Genomic DNA, 20634 nt, shown 5'->3' with positions numbered 1-20634 from the left:
AAGAGTGATGTCTGGAGATTCGATGTGCTTAATTTTAGACATCTAGGTTTCTTTCAAACGCAAGTGCTATTCATAGCAAGTTTTAAACCACTTTGTGAAAGTGTACGTATCTGTTGTGCAATGCCTTGACACAACTTCCGACTGATGTGCTAAATAACACGTTCCTCACTCATCTCTATTTGATTCGTCAAAAAGTGGAGAACCTAGAGCTTTTTACATGAAAATCATTTCACAAATGACTCTCAAAGACCGTACCTCATGTTCACAATAGAACTGTGCTCAGAATGCATTAGTTTAGTCTTCCTAACGTCTGCCTGATATTTGTCGATGTTGCAGCCGATAAGAAAAGGCTCGCCCAGGAACACATTTCCTAATTGCCATAGCGTTTGTGAAGAAATTTTCTGTAGAATTATGTCTCAGCTTACAATAGAAGATTTAACAGACACTCCAGAATGGCACTTCTTTCATATGGTGTGTAACAGCTCTTGTATTGAAGAGCACGATGTAGCTAAATTAAAATTACCAGATTGTTGTAATTTTTAGGGACAAATCGACCTATTGAAAAACTACTTTTAATATTTCTGCTAGTTTACCATTCACTTATATTGTTTTTACACACTTTAAAGAATTAAAATACCCATTCTATACACACACTAAAAAATATTAATAGTTTTAAGAAGAGTGAATTTTGTTAACCAGGTCTCCCCTGGATCCCAATTTCGCAAGCTAATTCCTGATATGTCACGTTGAAGTTGGTTAAGATAGCAAGCATGGCTCGAACAATTCCTAAACTCAGTCAGATTTTTTGGATGTCAATCAACTTCTGGAGTTGTGCACAGGAAATCGTTTTCTTAGAGATAAATTAAAAAATTGCGCTCCATTTTGAGCAAAGAGTAACATTTTCTTCATTTCACTTTGCTATTTTCTTCGAAATCACATGTTTCATTAACCAGAAAATTTCATCAAATCATCTTCAGCCATGTCAAGTCCATCTACATTTGAAGAAAAATAACGAACAGTCTCTTCAATTCTTTCTCTTTCTGGAGACGACCTCAGCAATATGTTTCACAGATATCTTGTGAAGGAATAACCCAGGCACTGACATATTCAACAGCACTTTCTTAAAATTATAATTAACACTGATAATCTGGGGAATTGTTTATGTGGATGACGTGACTATGTTAGGAGAAAATCCACAAACTATTAGGGAAAACACGGGAATTTTGCTTGAAGCAAGTAAAAAGATAGGTTTGGAAGTAAATCTCGTGACCAGAATATTGTACGAAATAGAAATATAAAAATTGGAAATTTATCTTTTGAAGAGATGGAAAAATTCAAATATTTTGGAGCAACAGTAACAAATATAAATCACACTCAGGAGGAAATTAAACACAGAATAAATATGGGAAATGCCTGTTATTATTTGGTTGAGAAGCTTTTATCATCCAGTTTGCTGTCAAAAAATCTGAAAGTCAGAATTTATAAAACAGTTGTATTACCGGTTGTTCTGTATGGTCGTGAAACTTGGACTCTCACTTTGAGAGAGGGATAGAGATTAAGGGTGTTTGAGAATGAGGTGCTTAGAAAAATATTTGGGGCTAAGAGGGATGAAGTTACAGGAGAATGGAGAAAGTTACATAACTCAGAACTGCATGTATTTTATTCTTCACGTGACATAATTAGGAGCATTAAATCCAGACATTTGAGATGGGCGAATCCAGAAATGCACATAAAGTGTTAGTTGGGAGGTCGGAGGGAATTAATACCTTTGGGGAGGCCGAGATGTAGATGGAAGGATAATGTTAAAATGGATTTGAAGGAGATGGAATATGATGGTAGAGACTGGATTAATCTTGCTCAGGATAGGGACCAATGGCAGGCTTATGTGAGGGCGGCAATGAACCTCCGGGTTCCTTAAAAGCCAGTAAGTAAGTAAACATTTTTAATAGCCTCCCTATGGGTATAAAAAAATCAATCTCAAACATATATTAAAGAAGTACCTAATTTCTCATGCCTTCTATTCTGTAGGTGAATTCATGACATTCAACAACACTGCATGAATATTTTTGTCTTGTATTAAGTATCGATACTAACTCCTTATGTTGCACTAGTGTATTGTAAAACTCTTCTCTATATATTTCAACTAGACTGTGACTATAATTAAGACTTTATAGTAGTACTATTAAGATTTTTTTTGACATGTTCCATATTCTAGCTGTGAAGTGATATACGAATACCATACAATACAATACAATTCCAATAGGAAGAACCTGTCTGCGTCAGAAGTCATGGCCACATGCTACTCTCACTGTCAAATTTAATAACATTTCTTTGATGTTGGTGAGAACAGTGACTTTGTGCATATAGGCTAATCTCTTAAGTTCTTGTTTACATTTTCATTGAATAGAAAAAATTTGCTGTCACAGTATAACTTATTGCTATAATTACAATTTGCGAGAAGTACAACATTCATAAAATTACTGTGAAATTGAAATGTATGGAATAAGCTTTCATCTTGTATTAACACAGCTGGAGTGGAAGGAACCAATATGCCTTCCATGCACATCTGTTGTTGGTTCTAGTCGAAATCATTGATTACGAACCTGCGCCTATTCGAACTACATTGAGCAAACCAGAATCTTGGCAGCTGTTGTTGAGGAAGGAGTTGTTAATGTTTATTGTTTTCTGCCAGGGCAAACCCTCGTCGCTTCAACTTTGATAACATAGGAGATGCCATGCTGGCACTCTTCGAAGTGCTGTCCTTCAAGGGATGGCTCGATGTTCGAGATGTCCTCATTAAAGTACTAGGACCTGTAAGTGGACTGTTAGCATGAGGCATCCACGTTTGTTTATCTTGTTCAGGACGTGAGTGGGGAACCTGTTTTCAATGCAGCCGCATATGAAACAGTGAGAAATAAAATTTGCTACACCTTTTTCTCTTTTCTTTGAGGCCATCCAGAGAAAGAAAAGGAAAATTTTCTCTCTGTAATGTACTAGAAGAAAATAAATTGTTAAGAAAGTGGAGTTTGGGATTTATTGTTAGAGCCACTTGACACTTCCACTTTCATAACCAAGTCATGATATGCGGCCAAATGTTGAGAAGGCTGCCCACTCATGGACGATTGAGTCCATGGCTAATTGCTGCATTGAATGGAGCCTGACACTAGGAAGATTATTCTAAATACATGTTGAATGTGCCTGAGTTGTTAGGTTTGAGTCCAGCCCTGCCTGCATTGCATCCCAGACTATGTATTCATTGTGCTTATGTTTCACTTACCATCTGTTCCTGTTTGTTAGATGTCAGTTTATATGTTTTAGATTCGTGAAGCCATTGTAACAACAATAGCTTAAGCTACGGAGCCCCTGTATTTGCTTGTCATGACAGATGAGTTCCTGTCTAACAGGCATGCTGTAACTTGGTTTCCATTTCAAATAGTTTTCTTTTCCTTTAGGTTGCTGTGGGATTTCTCTGTAGCATGCACTAGAGTCATGTAGAAAAAGAAGAATGGACAAATTGTGTTACCAATTCAAAGTAAATGAAGCTCTGTGAAAAATTTGCAGACTAGAATATAAAAAATGTCAACATATTACCAGATGGTCCATTCCTTAATCGATTGATTATGAGATACTTGAAATTCGTAGAAGTCAAATTTTGAACATCTTCTGAAGGATAAAAATGCAGAAGTAAAACGTAGTAATTTTCAGAGAAAATATGTACATCTTCTTAATTGTGCAGTTTTCAATTTTGAGATACATTTTAGTACAAGACATTCCTGCATGATGCTATTTAGTACTGGTACTATTTTTCTCATAAGAGAGAAGTGAGAAGTATGATGTCGGATCCAGTTAAAATGTATTACAGTTTTTGCTTAACTATGTTTATTATTGGGGTCAGGAGAAATAAAAACGAGACACACAGATTGGGATAAAGAAAAGATAATCTTATAATAATGAAAGTATTGTAGAAAGTATTTTAGACTCGTTTATAATTTTTCATTCACTATATAAACACTCCGCAAGCAGGAGTGAATGTAAGAGAACTGTGCTATAACTAAAAGGAAAGAAATATTTTTGGTAGTTTTGATAAAAGGGCTGCAACATGTTTCCTCCAGATGTTTATAGTTCTTGCAAGTGCGTGTGGTTGGTTGCACTGTTATGTTATTTTTAACAAAAGTAGCTTTTCTTCAATGCCATTCTAATTCTGCTTCAACTTGTGCAATGTATAGACATGAATGTATCATATTCAACATAGCACATACATGCAAAAATGGCTGCTGAGTTACTTTTAAAGCCCAGTGTTCCCGTAATTTTCTTAGTTAATGGAGAAATAATTCTGCCCTTTATTTACCCCATATTATTTTCTACTCCATTTAAATAATAAAAGAGACATTTCAATTTCTTTTAATGAACATCTACTTCTAATTAAGTGAAGCATCAAAAGAAAATCACGTTTGAAGTCACTACGATTTTTATCACTTGTCACAGTATAACTGCTCTTTTAAAGTTGCGAAACTCTTAAAAAATTGTGAAACATTACAGTTCATATTTTTACCTCTTCTTATCCTAGTGTAGAAATTGTGTAGGCATAGTTTAGTTGTAATTAAATCGTAAATACCGATTTTTATCACTTGTCTCAGTGTAACTGCTCTTTTAAAGTTGCGAAACTCTTTTAAAATTGTGAAACATTACAGTTCATATTTTACCTTTTCTTATCCTAGTGTAGAAATTGTGTAGGCATAGTTTAGTTGTAATTAAATCGTAAATACCGATTTTTATCACTTGTCACAGTGTAACTGCTCTTTTAAAGTTGCGAAACTCTTTTAAAATTGTGAAACATTACAGTTCATATTTTACCTCTTCTTATCCTAGTGTAGAAATTGTGTAGGCATAGTTTAGTTGTAATTAAATCGTAAATACCGATTTTTATCACTTATCTCAGTGTAACTGCTCTTTTAAAGTTGCGAAACTCTTTTAAAATTGTGAAACATTACAGTTCATATTTTACCTCTTCTTATCCTAGTGTAGAAATTGTGTAGGCATAGTTTAGTTGTAATTAAATCGTAAATACCGATTTTTATCACTTGTCTCAGTGTAACTGCTCTTTTGAAGTTGTGAAACTCTTTTAAAATTGTGAAACATTACAGTTCATATTTTACCTCTTCTTATCCTAGTGTAGAAATTGTGTAGGCATAGTTTAGTTGTAATTAAATCGTAAATACCGATTTTTATCACTTGTCACAGTGTAGTGTAGAAATTGTGTAGGCATAGTTTAGTTGTAATTAAATCGTAAATACCAGTTTTTCATAGACAGCCAAAAAAGACATTTTTGTAATTCGGTAGAAAACATTCGTCAATATGACGGACATCATTGAGGATCAGTAACAGGTTAGGTTTGGTTTGTTGAGGCCTTGCACATACGTTTTTTGATAGGCATACCAAAAGCCTAAACAAACCAGACCTAACCTGTCACTGATCCTCGATGATGTCCGCCATATTGATCAAGGTTTTCTACTGAATTACCATTTTGTGGGGGAGGGGGGGGAGATCGTAGGTTCTAAAAGCATGTGTTTTCAAAAAAATCTTGAAAAATGCAGTATCACCAGCAATATTTGTCTGGAACACTACTATCCAGAATAATATAGCATAGTCACGTCTGTTGCAGGTGCATGCAATCTACATCCACATCTACATCTTCCTGGGCTGCATGATCGGCCTGACACTCTTTGTTGGCGTGGTGATAGCAAACTACTCGGAAAACAAAGGAACCGCACTCCTCACGGTGGACCAGAGACGCTGGTGAGCATGCATTGTGTAACAAGTGGGGTTATTCTCATATCTCTGTTCTATTGTTTTATGGAATGCTATTAATAATCATCATCATATCATCAGACTTCTCCAGTTTAGGACATTTAACTTGTTCCATGTGTTGAAATAATGTAGAAATGTTGACTCTTCCAACTGTGTTGTTAGTCGGCCTTGATCTGTGTGCCAGATGTACAGTTAATTTTCTGTCCATTCTTTGAAGACGAAACTGTACATTAATCACTTTCAATGTCTTTCTGATATTATCTCTGTTCCAGACTAGGAACTCCTAGTAGTGACCTCATACATTTGTGCTGCTTCCACTTTCTTAGTTTTATCAAGTATCCAGACTTCACTTCCATAATACAATGGTGCTATGGAGGTAATACTGTGGATTCGTAATTTTGTTTCAGGCAACATCTGTTTTCCGGAATGTCGTTGATAACCCCATTTGTTTTGTAATATCTTTTTAATTTGGCATCACAATCTCCGTCATAATTTCATATTAGATTTCCTAGATATGTCAATGTTGACACCTATTCTATTATTTTGCCATCTATTTCAATTTTTACTTTTTGATATCTTTTCCACACAATTGGTATGCTGCTCTTCTGAGTAATCTGGATGCCGTTTTGAAAAATCTTCTTCCATTCTTTTATAATTTTGTTAATCTAACATTAAATAAAGTTGGGGATAGACCACATCCTTGTCTAACCTTTATTTATTATGGTTGGTTCTGAAATTTGAGTATCAAAATGTTGTTGTAGTTGTTGTCTAATGTGCTGCATCTAACACTGAAGTCATTAGCAGTCTTACTTTGATGTCTTAGAATCTTCCTGTTTGACATCTCCACATGTATGAATACCATTTTGCGCTATTGAGGATGGACATTACACCTCAATATCAAAATGTTTTAGGCAGATTTTTTTAATTCTTATGTAAGTTAAGTTCAGGAATACGGATGTAATGACAACTTTCGTGTGTTAAAGTGTTATAAATTACGTAGTTGACTAGATTCTACTTCGTATCAGCCATCTTCAGCGAGGCCTTGCTTGTGTGTGGCAAAGGGGTAAGATGTCTTGTATAAGGTTTGTATAGTGTTCAATAGTTATTTGGAGATATTTTCTTCTTTCAGTGTTCCTCACAATGTTTCTGTCTTCAAATTATTATACGCTTTTATGCAGTGTTCAATAAGTATGGAATTTTAGTCGTAACTTCTTAAATTTAATTTTACAATAAAAGTTTTATATAAAAGCTGTTGGAAATAAACCATATAATATGACATCAGTGTTCGAAAAAAATTATTCAGTTATACAGGATGTGACAGTAAACTTTATTTCTTTTTAAATGGCACCCTATGTTAAAATTCACATCATTCTGAATCTCCATTAATTTCACATATGTAGTGGTGGTGCATCAATAAGCACACAAGAGCACGTGAACTCCTTGTTTCCATTAATGCACGACTAGTGTTATTATTTAATATCGTATTGGCGTAGTGGCGATGTATAATATCAGGATCGAGTATTTTAAACTTCCCGCATCTTGCATAAACTTCTTATGTAAACTTGGCAACATCTGTTCACGTACAAGCCGTGCTCTTTCCAAGAAGGTTACAGAAATTTCACGCATGCGCGGGAGAAAATTGTCTTTCGCTGGCTGCTTATGACTCATCAAGAGCACAAAGCATTAAGTGAACAGTGAATCTTCCTACAGATGTCAGGTGCATCGATGCCTATCGTTTACGTGCTATATCTCGAGAAGAAAATTTAATAAGTCTGTGTTTTAGCCTCCAGGTGTCAGCATCTCACTGTCGGAACGTTTACTTTGTGTGGATGTGTGTACAGTGCTGCTACGAGAGTGTAGTTTGTGAATTACTATACTTCAGTGTCGGCATATAGCATAGTTTGGCTTTCAGAGACGTGCTGGCTGAATGTGATGGTGGTATGAATTTAAGTATCTGTATGGTGGTGTATATTATTTAAGAATAATATTTACTGGCATATATTTATAGTAATCAATCTATGCGAATGGGATTACAGTACTGGTATAGGCTATAGTGTATCAGTGAGTTGTGAATCAAAATACAGTATATTACTGAACACATGCTTTTGTAAATTGTTTTATGTATTAATTTTTAACAGACATAAACAGTGAACTCTGTTCAAGTAATTTTGAAGAGTAAAGAACTGGGTAAACTGGCTTTCCAGGAAAAATTGGAAATAAAAAGACTAGGTTTCATTATTATTATTATTATTATTATTATTATTATTATTATTATTATTATTATTATATGTTGTTTTGAATTTATATACGGTTTTTTCGACAGTGAAACATTGGAATCATGACATTTCATGTTAGGCTAAAAACGTACGATTTCAAATTCTCTTCGATTTTGGAACACAAAATTGTGAACACACATAATATTTTATCACGAGCCGCCACTGTGTATGTGTAGAAATTTTACCCATTCACCCATTTCATGTCTTTTAACTATTTATTAAACTTGTTTCGTGGACTTCAAACTTGAGACAAATAAGTATGTAAAATCATGGTGAGTAGGCCATAAAACTAAACAAAACATATTACTATCCAAACTTTATAACAGATGCTCAAAATGAGAACCATTCACAGCCAAACAATGTCCCAGTCTATCACGAAAACAATTCATTGTATGAATGCGTTATTATCAATGATTTCATGCTCTTCTTATTGCAAACCCAGACATTCTCTCCATAAATTGGCTTACAGATAAGGCGTGGTTCCACCTGTCAGGCTACAATCATCAACACACAAAACAGCAGATATTGCGCTGCTGAAAACCCAAATATCATCCACGAAGCACCACTGCATTGTGAAAAGGTTGGGTCTGATGCGCGATGTCAGCTACCAGAATTGTAGATCCCATTTCCTACAACGATATGGTAGACACTGCTGTTTATGGTCGCATTTTTAATACATTTAAGGAACAACTGGACGACATCGAACTGACAACGCTACTTCTAACAAGATGGCGCAACATGTCATACGTCTATCAATTCCTTGAAACTTATAGCCAGATTCTTCAATGATTGCCTAATCTCAAAAAATCTGTGGCCTTCCAAATCATCTGACCTAACCTCTTATGGGGCTAATTAAGGACAGAATATACCAGAATAGACTGTGGTCACTTCCTGAACTCCGTGAGATCGTTAGGAATGAAATCAGCAACACTTCGGAGAACGAGTACAGGTGTGTATGGATGCAGGTGGAAGACATTTTCAACATTTACTTTCAGGAATCTGCCACAGTTACTCTGTAATTGAGAACAGATTGCACACGTTTGCTATTATTGGTTCAGAAGTTATAAGTTATTAAAATTGTAAGGGTTTATATGGATTGCTCTGTACAACTAGTGACCATACAAGTGATAAGTGATAACAAATGGCGAAGTGAACAGATAAGAAGCATCCTACAGAGTCAGTGATGGCACAGTTTAGTTCACACGAGGATCTTAGGATTTTGTTAACAAAAATCGACAATATTTATTTGATATAATTGACATTATGCTGTACTTAGCAAGATATAGGTTTCAAAGGGCATAATAAATGTTTTTTGTTATTGTATATGTATGCACAGTATTTGTCTTTTTTATGCATGTAGGCACATTCATGTGCTCATGATAAGACTGCGTATGCATGAAGTAGCTTGTGCCCCACCCCATGCGCCCAACGAAATCGTTCTATCTCCGCCTATGATAGGATGATAAGCGAGAACAAAGACTTGAGTTCTAGGGATTGTAGTGACGAAGATGACGATACTAGAATTGGTATTACTAAAAAGAATTAATAAAATCAGTTATATTATACAAATCAAATGAAGCTTTCAGGTATAACTCCCTGTAAAGTTGATTTGAATAATTTTGAGGGAAAAATTGTTCCGGGGCCGGGCATCGATCCCGGGGCCTTTGGTTAAATGTACCAATGCTCTCCCAACTGAGCTACCTGGGAACTCTACCAGACACCGATCCAATTTTTCCTTCTATATCCACAGACCTCAAAGTGGGCTGACAACCGTCAAGCAACCAACATTGAGTGCACACTAACTCCGTGTGACTTAAATTGTGGTTTTCTGTTAACGAACAGTGACGTGTATTATGCAAATCAAGCTTTCAGATATAAAGTTGATTTGAATAATTTCGAGGGAAAAATTGTTCCGGGGCCGGGCATCATCACCAATTAATGAACATGGTTGACCAAGTTCAGCATGAATTAATATTCTCAATGATACACCAATGACGATGACAATGGTGCTGTAGTAATGTTAGTCATGAAGATGGTGTTTGTGATGTGTAAAAACGTACTAAAATGTTGGCTGTCCCATTTTATGTTACAATTTAAGAGTTCGGTAGAGAATCTCGTCCATGACAATTGTGATGTCAGCAAAATTGTTTTGTCTATTCCTCTGGAAGGTGCGACTTGAAGAAGCGCCTGAAGATCGCCCAGCCACTTCACCTGCCCCCACGGCCAGATGGGAAGAAGTTCCGTGCCTTCATTTATGACATCACGCAGAACATCTACTTCAAGCGGTTCATCGCAGGCATGGTGCTCATCAACAGCAGCCTGCTGTGCGTCTCTGTGAGTCAGCTGTTGTCATTTCATGTCCTGTGAGTGATTGCACACAAATATATTATGATAATTCTGCGTGAGATATTGAGTGAATATTTCTATGCCAGGAATTAGACTTAAGAATTTAAAATGTGACATAATAGGTCTCGTCGCTTAGCTGATGGCTTCTCACTTAAAAGCACTGGGTTTGATTCCCACAAGACATTTTCGTGAACAAAACAACTGCAGGGAAGACAACCCCTCCCCCACACAGCTTTCCCGTCCCTCATTGCACCATTATATCATTTAAGTGATTCGAACTTTGTTGTACTTTAAGCAGAGCTTACTGACCCTGATTCTAACTTATATCACTAAGCAGTAAGGATTTTTATTGATGTCAAAAATTCATTGCCCTTATATAGGTTTTAAACCCATGGACCTCAGGATGGTAACCACTAAACTTTGTATTTTGTTGGCACAGTGGCGTGAGGAGGAGGCGCACACTGACCCGCTGGCCACGTTCAGCACGGTGCTCACCCTGGTGTTTGTGGTCGAGGTGGTCATGAAGAACATTGCCTTCACCCCTCGCGGCTACTGGCAGTCACGGCGCAACCGCTACGACTTGCTGGTCACCGTGCTCGGGGTCGTGTGGATCTTCATCAATGCTACCCTCAGGGTGAGTGACAGCAACAATTGCTTACCCTCAGAATAGATCCTACATGTCATTCCACATTATGCTCTGATCACTGCTGTTCTTTTTGGTGACGATGTTTGTCTTCAAATCATCATTTGTTCCTGGTCAGTATCGATAAACTCAATCCTTACAGTAATCCACAAGAACCAAGCTGGTGACTTTAGGTCTGGTGATCTGGGTGCTCACAAATTCTTAGAAATTACTTGTTTCTCGAAGAAACTTTTGATTAGGAAAGAGACTCAACTGACTTGTGACAAGTTGCTCTATCCTCGAGTCAGTCCAGTGTCATCCAGCTGCTTGCGCTTGTCTGTGCTCTGTGTCCGAAAGAAATGGCCCAATATTTGGCTTGCAGAATACTGTGTTTGTTATATGAAGCCACACGATGTGAGGTAGCTAAGATCCACTCAGTTTTTCTTATTGGCTCCAGCAGTAGCTTCCTATCTTTGCTGCACTTCGACGTGTTGAGTCGGAATATCCCTCTCCTGAGAGAACCAACCTAATGATTTTTGAGGATATTGCTGCAGACAGGCCCTGGGAATCTTCCGCCGCATTTGCTAAATCAGATGTGTGATGATTGCCACTCTCCTTCAACGAAGGTTTTGTTGTTTCCAACTTCGTCACTAAGTATTGGAGTCGACCTGGTTGGCGAGTTGGTATAGCGCTGGCCTTCTATGCCCAAGGTTGCGGGTTCGATCCCGGGCCAGGTCGATGGCATTTAAGTGTGCTTAAATGCGACAGGCTCATGTCAGTAGATTTACTGGCATGTAAAAGAACTCCTGCAGGACAAAATTCCGGCACATCCGGCGACGCTGATATAACCTCTGCAGTTGCGAGCGTCGTTAAATAAAACATAACTAAGTATTGGAAGGCATATATATGCACATTATATTCTTGGAGTGTCCTTCACATGACAATAATGGAGTTCTATATCCCGTATTGTTCCACTAAAAACACGTGCTGAAGCAATGTGTATGATATCTTTGCTTATGGGGACAACAGTAAGCATTAAGTGAAAGGAAGATAAAAATTTTATTAAACTCCCGAATGACATCAGTGGCAACATCACTAAACTCAACTTACAAAACTCCAACAGTTCCCGACACATTTGAATGAAGCCCTATCTGAAATGGTGCAATGCACACAATGTTACACTGTTTTAAAAACCGCCCATTTCATATGGATCACTCAGTGTACCGTATCTCTCAGAGTTCCACTGCTGTGGAGTAATGTTCAGCATTTTTGACTGTGAAGCGAGCTGGCCTGGGTTCTAATCCTTGTTGGGACAAGTTACCTGGTTGAGATTTTTTCTGGGGTTTTCCCTCAATCCATCAAGGGCAAATGCTGGATAACTTTCGGCGCTAGATTATAGACTCATTTCACCAGCACTACAACCTTCATAACCATCGCAGTTGAAAAAGCATCGTAAAATAAAATATTTGCAAAGCAAAGTCAAAACACAAAGCCGCAGACAAGGATTAAACCATGTCAAAGATCCAGTGACAAACAAACTTGTATTTTAAAGACTGTAAACTCTATTCTAATTCTGCATTTGCTCTGTTTCGGCTTCAGTTCGCCTCTTCAGCTAGGGAAAGTGTGATGACAAAATTCTGTCAATCGCTACCCTAGGACAGAGTGGAGAAGGAAAGATCTCAAAATACGGCTTTGTCTTTCCACTTAAGTCTTTTGACTTTGCTTTGCAAATGAGAAATTCAAAATTGTAAAATAAAATAATTAAAAATATATCTCTCAGAGAAGGGAAGGCTGAAGTCCTATTCGACTACGAACTTAACGTTCTTAGTATATGGGCAGAGATGAGTGGTCTGCAGCCTTGATGATGCCACACAGGTACATTACCAGTAGCATATGTAAAGGTACGGTCACACGTCGCTACTTTTGCAGTGATGCAGTACAAAAAACTGCGCAACTCTCTTACTGTGACTTGTGAACAACGGTTCAACCCGAAAAGTAGCGGCTGCCGAACCTGCTGCCCGCTACTTTTCCATGCTGCGCGCAGCTTAAAAGTAGCGACGTGTGAACAGGGTTCTCAGGGTTGCAGCCGCACCATTTTTTTATATCGGTTTTGTTGAAACTTTTGCTGCGGTTGCGACCAGTGTTGCCACCCAAATGTGCCAATGATACTTTTATTGTTTGGATGTATTTTAATGTTAGATGTGATGAAAATAAATTATTTGTAACAGTTATTAAATGCACAACACAGTCTGAGCATATTTGCTGACGATACAATTCACTTTTAATTTTCTGTAGCGTAGTTTCAAACAGGAGGGTTGCCAACATTGATTACGTGAATATGCTGTTTGTTATCATTTAAGTATATAGGCGTTTTTAAAAACTTTATAGTAAAAATAATGCCAATTTCTGAATACTAGTTAGGACAGAAAAGCAAATAATAGATAAGTAAGCTTTCACATGAGTTTCTTAATAATGCGAACATAACCACAAAATGTATATTGAGAAGTCAACACGGAGATGGGAACCTGCAGCATGACTGCGGCTGCAAAAGTAGCGCCTTGTGTGTGAACAGACTCGCAACCTCCAGTTGCAACTTTTGCTGCACTCGGGTTGCGCAGCACGAAAAGTAGCATGCAGCGCGCTACTTTTGGCTTACGTGTGAACACGACACGCAACTTTTGCAGCTGCAGTACAAAAGTTGCGCAGCAAAAGTAGCGGCGTGTGACCGTACCTTAACAAGTACTTCACGCTTTGTGTATCCCGCTCTGGGTCTGCAGCCTTGATGACATCACAGAGATATAATAGTAGTGGTGGTGGTAGTATCTCAAACAATCACGCCATTTTCCACGTTGCTTGAATGATTTGTGTTGCTCTGGGCGGCTAAAAAGCCGACCCCTCCATGAACTACGTCGCATGAAAAAGGTAACAGGTACTCTACTCCATACTTAGCCCTGATGTATTATTAGCAGTGCCTGAAGTGGATACTGTGTGTCACACTTAGCAAATTGTTCCTACCTGACATAATGTGATCTTTGACATGTGCTTGCAGAATGATCTGTCCTATTCCGTGGGTTTTGTTGTGGTGATTTTACGCTTCTTCACCATTACGGGCAAGCATGCGACGCTGAAGATGTTGATGCTCACAGTGGGCGTGTCAGTGTGCAAGAGCTTCTTCATCATCTTCGGCATGTTTCTGCTCGTATTCTTTTATGCGTTGGCTGGCACCATACTGTTTGGTACAGTCAAATACGGAGAAGGCATTGGAAGGTAAGGATAATTGAAACACATCCAGAACACATACACAATGCTCTCTGTCCTGACCTGAATTGACAAGCAGAGCGAAGGCTTTCCCTAATGCTGATGTTTTTGTGGTCAGGTAGAATGAAGTCTGTCTCTCCCAGACTTTTTGATGCTTTTTTTTCTGACGCAAAACCTGCATCACTGATTTCGTACTTCTAGAGCAGTCACGGTAATTTTGTCAACCTTCAGGTTGTCTTGTCGTGTCTGTCTCAGGCCTCCTAGAGAAAGTGTTAAGCTTTTTGTGCATTTGAAATAATATTGGTACCAGCACGTAACCACTTCACCGAAGAAATTGCTCATACAGCTTTCTGTGTAATTGAAAGTATGTTGTGTCACAAAATCCAGTTTTAAACTGGCTGAAAAGTGGCTGAAAGCCTTAACAATTACAATTCCATCAAACAGTAAATGGAAGGAGAACGAAACAATTAGCAAACCGTAACATTTAAATCTGGGGAGCGGGAGGGTCATAAACCATTCTTCATGTGGGAGAAGGAACTATTCCTTCAAACGTAAAAATGTGTGGTGACAGTGGTAGACTGTTCAAAAAAATGTTGATTTTTTTACCAGACAGTGTCAGGAGGAATAAAAGCCACTATGTTGGCAGGAGAGCGAACTTCGAGTCGCCCATCACGGGGGTGGCCATGCTGTTCCGCATTGTGACGGGCGAGGACTGGAACAAGATCATGCACGACTGCATGGTGCAGCCCCCCTACTGCACGCCCGCCAACAACTACTGGGAGACGGACTGTGGCAACTTCACGGCCTCGCTAGTCTACTTCTGCTCCTTCTACGTCATCATCACTTACATTGTATTGAATCTGCTCGTGGGTCAGTGCGAATTACAAGTAAAAGAGTATAAAATTGTTAAAAACAGTATATACCTTCGACAGACGGCCCGTTTTGACGCTATGTCACGTCATCCTCAGTGTCCCTTGAACCACTGGTGATCTTGACTCTACGATGTGCATTTGTCGATGGTAGGGGTGGGGGTGTGTTGTTCCTATGGTGGTTTTAACAAAGTGTTAACGAGAACTTTAATCAATAAAAGAGTATGTACAGCATGGCTTCTGAAGCAATTCATTAAAGATAAGAATATAATTTTACTTCAATAACTGAGGATAATAAATCTCATGTTATCATTTATAATGCAGTGTAGGCTTAATATGTCTTAAATGTTTTATTTAATGTTCAATTATTATTGTGACGCCATGTCAGAAGATTCTGGCAGCGTCAGGGAGTTGCGCACGCATCTAGCAAGAGGGAAGGCGCTGGGAAACGGGGACACGAACCCTTGACAAATTGCTGTAATTAGTTACAGAATTGTAATCGCTAATAACATGTAATATAAAAATATGAAATTGTGGTTCAAAAATGGATGTGATATGTAATTTAACAAATTGCTCATTACTCGAAAGTTTGCACTTCTTGAGATACGTCATTTTGGCTTAGGAGGGCAGTACAGTAAAATCAAATTTGCATAATTATATTATTTAGGTAGTATATAAGTTTAGTTTTCCATATCTTAATTCTAACATGGACAGAAGAAGATATCTGATGATAGATGACATTAAGATATATGGATCATATGCAGAGACTAAGAGAAAGGCAGAAAATAGAAAAGATTGGAGAATGCTGAGTTTGCAGTGAAATACCTACCATTGGGCAGGACACTATGAATGAATGAATTCTAACATTGCTATCCTCTTCTAATATTTCTATAAAATGCCTAAAAAGAGTATTTTAGAGCCTATTTTAATGTTTTAAAACCTACTTTAGGAGCCTAAACTTGCCTTTTTTAGAGTTAAAATATCTGAGGTCTATTCATAAATATGAATAAAATCATTTGAATAACTTAGGTGATAATGGCATGGATAGATAAGCGGAGAAATTCACGAAATACCACTTGTTCATATGTAGTGATTATGTATTATTATTATGTTGTTGTTATTGTTATTATTATTATTATTATTATTATTATTATTATTATTTACTAGCAGTGTTTCATTTTATAGTTGCAATACTAATATATATGACTACTTGTAGTAACATCACAGTAATTTAATTTTTGAAACTCAGCAGTACACAGTATTGCATTGTAAATAGTACTACATACTGCATGCTGATCTTGTTGTCAATGCAGCAGAGAAATGTCAGAAATAAGCTGGAAGAAACTAACAACTCACATACTGTGAGAAGTTTAAAAAGAAGGAAAGTAAATAATTGATTAAATGGCGATCTCACTCGTGTTAATTGTGTAAGCATGTGCGGCTTACAGCTGTTTCGGTGCTTCTTCACACCATCCTCAGAGCCTACTAGATCTTGACGTCATCTCAAACTTCGCTGCCTGTTGTGTAGGTGTGTTTGATTGTTGAAAAGTGTTGAAATGTGGTGTCAAATAGTGTGTGTGTGTTCTGAAATTGATCTGTGTGTTGAGAATTTGATCAGGGTGTGTTTTGGTGTGTTCTAGTGTGTTGAGTTTTTTGTTTTTGGGTGGTATGTGTAGGATTTCCATGTCTGTATTTATGTTATTGTATGTGTGGTTAGCATTAGTTATGTGTTCGGCATATGTAGATGTATTGTGTCCTCTGGTTATTGCTTTAATGTGTTCTTTGTATCGAGTTTGGAATGATCTGCCTGTCTGTCCAATGTAGAAACTGTCGCAACTATTGCATGTGAGTTTGTAAACGCCTGTGTGGTTGTATCTATTTGTTTGTGTTGTTTGTGTGTTGAGATGTCTTTGTAGTGTGTTTTCTGTTCTGTATGCTATGTTGTATTTCTGTTTTCTGAATGAGAATGCGATCTTGTGTGTGTTTTTGTTTTCGTATGTTAGTGTGATGTATTTCTTGTGTTCTTGTATTTGTGTTGTGTTTTTGTGTTTGCTGAGTTTTTGTTTTGTCTTCCTTATGAAGTTGTCTATTATGTTTGGGTTGTAACCGTTTTCTTGTGCTATGTATTTGATTGTGTTCACTTCTTCATTGTAATGTTGTTGGCTCATGGGTATGTTGAGTAATCTGTGTACCATTGTCCTGAATGCAGCATGTTTGTGTTGTGTGGGGTGATTAGATGTGTTGTGTATGTGTGTGTGGTGGTGGTTGGTTTTCTGTATATTTTGAAGGTGTGTTTGTTGTCAACTTTTGATATGGTAATGTCTAGGAAATTTATGGAGTTATTGTTTTCAAGTTCCAGTGTGTATTGGAGTTTTGGGTGTATTTTGTTTATGTATTGGTGTAGTTTGTCGTTTGTTTCCTTTGTATAGTATGGGTATGTCATCTACATATCTGTGCCAGTATATTATGTTGTCTGCATATTTGTTGTGTTCATTGTTGAGTATGTATGTTTGTTCTACTATATGTTGTGTAAAAATATCTCTGCTAGTATGCTGGATATGGGTGATCCCATTGGCAATCCTTCTGTTTGGGTGTAGTATTTGTTGTTGTGTGTGAAATAGTTTTGCTTTGTTATGATGTCTGTGATTTGGATGATTTCTTCGATGTGTTGTTGTGATGTTGATACAGCGTCGCAAAATAACCCAATAAAATAAATAAATAAATAAAAAATAGTTATAAATTCAACTACACATAATTCTTGAATTTGTTAACATAAATTTTCACTACTAAACAGTTGAGATGGAAGTCACAGAATACTGAGCTGATTGTTTCTCTGTAGCCATCATCATGGAGAACTTCTCACTGTTCTACTCGAATGAGGAGGATGCACTGTTGTCCTACGCTGACATCCGCAACTTTCAGAACACCTGGAATGTCGTGGACATCTATCAGCGTGGCGTCATTCCAGTTCGCCGGGTGAGGGAAACCACATTAATAAGTGCTCTCAGATACTATCTTAATATCGACCAGAATTTCTTAATTTTAGAATGTAGGCTTTCACGGCCAGCATCATTAGGATGGGTATTTTCCGGGCTAGAGGGTCGTGGTCTGTCGGTAGTACAACCAAACGTTTCGTCCACTACTTCACTGGCGTGGTACATGTGAGCAGAGAGATCTGCTGTGCGTATCAAGAACGACTGGTGCTGAGACTGGCAGCACCTCAACATTTAAGGTGTGGGAGGGTTTGGCTTGTCGTCGTCGCTGCACTCCGCACCAGTGACTTCGATAGTGTCCAATTGTTGGAGAAGGGGTTTGGTGTGTGTGCTTCTGAGGGCTGGGTACCAAGCTTTGTTGACCTTGAGTCCTTCTTCCTTACAATTAAAGTTGTTTTTGTGTTTGTGTATTTCAATAGCCTCCCGATGTAACCTGGCATAGAAGTGTGGCGAACTGCTTAGGATGTCAGAGTCATCGAACCTGATGTTCTGATCGCCATCTTTAAAAGCATGCTCGGCTACGGCTGACTTGCCCATGTGACCTAGACAGCAGTTCTTTCTGTGCTCGGTGATTCGGGTCTTGAAGCTGCGCTGTGTTGTACACTGACCCACTCTGTGCCATGTTGCAGGTGAAGTTCATCCTGCGCCTGCTGAAGGGGCGCCTGGAGGTGGACCCCCAGAAGGACCGCTTGCTCTTCAAGCACATGTGCTACGAGCTGGACCGCCTGCACAATGGCGAGGACGTGACGTTCCACGACGTCCTCAAGTGAGTCCCATCTGCGTGTGTGTGTGCACATGCGTGCGTGCTTGTTTTGTGACTGAGTCCTGTGTTGCAGCATGCTGTCGTACCGCTCGGTGGACATCCGCAAGGCTCTGCAGCTGGAGGAGCTGCTGGCCCGGGAGGAGTTCGAGTACATCATCGAGGAGGAGGTGGCCAAGCAGACCATCCGCACGTGGCTCGAGGGGTGCCTCAAGAAGATACGTGCCACCAGCGTGAGTGAACATTGCACGATATTCGTGTGTTTGGTTGTTTTGTTGTCACTGCACAGGTAACTTTACTTCATGCATGCAGATATTTTTCTGAGAGTTTGGGGCAGAGCTCATTCACAGCTGAGATCCTCTCATTGCAATTTCATGGCACTGGAGAGACATCCTGAACATTAATCCGTATTTCATTATAAAATGACACTACATTTTCACTGTAGAAATAAAGGAAACTTTTATAAGTAATACTCAAAGATTAAATAAATCTCATTAACATCTTCAATGTCACGCTCTAAAATATAAGCTATTCAAGTCTAAATAATTAATAGAAACATTATAATAACAATTCACATTTGTTTATATCGAAAAGAGAGCATAAGGATTTTAATGCATAACAGGTAGCGTTATGGCAAATCCTCGGCCTCATCTAGCCATCACCAATCCCATCGACACTAAATAACCTGTGTAGTTGATACAGCGTCGTCGTTAAATAACCAACTAAAGCATTAAACAGGCAGAGCTCAGTTTATCTGTAATGTATTCTATGTGTGTTTTCCAGTTGAATTGATTATGAAAGTTCAAATCAAGAAACTTTGTTATTGAGATCGTTTTCATTTCATCTAATATTCAAAGAAAACTGGGCAAGGACTATCATGTGTACCAAATGTGATTAGATTGGTTTTATCAACATTAAGTGCACCAAATCTGTTATTCATGAGATTTAACACTGTATTAGAAATTATGTACAATATTTATTACTAGTGGCCAGTGAAATGTAGAATACTTTCTCAGACGCAAAATTGTTTAGTTTCCTCTTCAGTTTCAGTTTTATAATAAGGTAGTTACTAAATACTTGATCCTGCTTCTAGACTTTCATCTTCACCTGAAAATACAAGTCATACAATTTGTCAGGTTTTAGTTCAACTGGGTCGTAATGTTGCAGAAGCAGCAGAATAGTCTGATTGCCGGGCTGCGCGCCACCAATGAGCTGCTGACGATGCAGGACCACCCCGAGGACAAGATGAAGGACAATAGCGTGGACCGGGAGAGCGAGAGTGAGCCCAAGGTAAGGTAGGGGTGTCCATGATGCAGTTCGTTTATGTCGGCTTGCAACAGATTAGACTTGTCAGGACGTAAATTTCTACGGCATCTCAACATCGAGTAAAAAGTAATTTAAACTTGAGCCTCATGTCCTAAAATACAACTCAAAGAGAAAATGTGTTTATATCATAACAATTTTTATACAGTACAGTACTGATTTGAGTGGTGTGTCCTGTAAAAGAGTTGTGTGTTTTTTTTTACCAAACTAAATCACTGTGAAGTGTTTACTAGGACGTTTCTGTATACATTTTATTATTGAAGGATACCTTATGTCAGAATTAAAAGAAAGAAAAAGTATGTAGACCTACCTACAGAATCAACTTGTGTTTATGAGAGAGGGGGGGGTGGCGGTAGAGGGGGGAGTGAGAGATTTTTTT

At 38.2% G+C, this 20634-nt stretch overlaps 1 protein-coding gene across 5 annotated transcripts in view; it reads left to right on the top strand.

The window, feature by feature from the left end:
- The window catches only part of na (sodium leak channel non-selective protein na), a 58420-nt gene that overhangs the window by 29869 nt on the left and 7917 nt on the right, over positions 1-20634 (top strand). For 3 of the 5 annotated variants that reach the window (XM_069836477.1, XM_069836478.1, XM_069836476.1), the window contains 10 exons: positions 2693-2813; positions 5663-5796; positions 10253-10418; positions 10870-11064; positions 14102-14319; positions 14957-15180; positions 18019-18155; positions 18802-18938; positions 19009-19165; positions 20100-20222. In XM_069836477.1, coding sequence (XP_069692578.1) covers positions 2693-2813; positions 5663-5796; positions 10253-10418; positions 10870-11064; positions 14102-14319; positions 14957-15180; positions 18019-18155; positions 18802-18938; positions 19009-19165; positions 20100-20222 — 1612 coding nt within the window. Of the gene's footprint in view, positions 1-2692; positions 2814-5662; positions 5797-10252; positions 10419-10869; positions 11065-14101; positions 14320-14956; positions 15181-18018; positions 18156-18801; positions 19166-20099; positions 20223-20634 lie in introns of all 5 variants that reach the window. The other 2 variants (XR_011334074.1, XR_011334073.1) reach the window with 2 other exon arrangements.

The sequence above is a fragment of the Periplaneta americana genome, chromosome 9, assembly GCF_040183065.1.
Source record: "Periplaneta americana isolate PAMFEO1 chromosome 9, P.americana_PAMFEO1_priV1, whole genome shotgun sequence".
Classification (NCBI taxonomy): Eukaryota; Metazoa; Arthropoda; class Insecta; order Blattodea; family Blattidae; genus Periplaneta; species Periplaneta americana.
The sequence above is the reverse complement of the archived record's forward strand: the minus strand, read 5'-3'. Positions and strand labels throughout refer to the sequence as shown.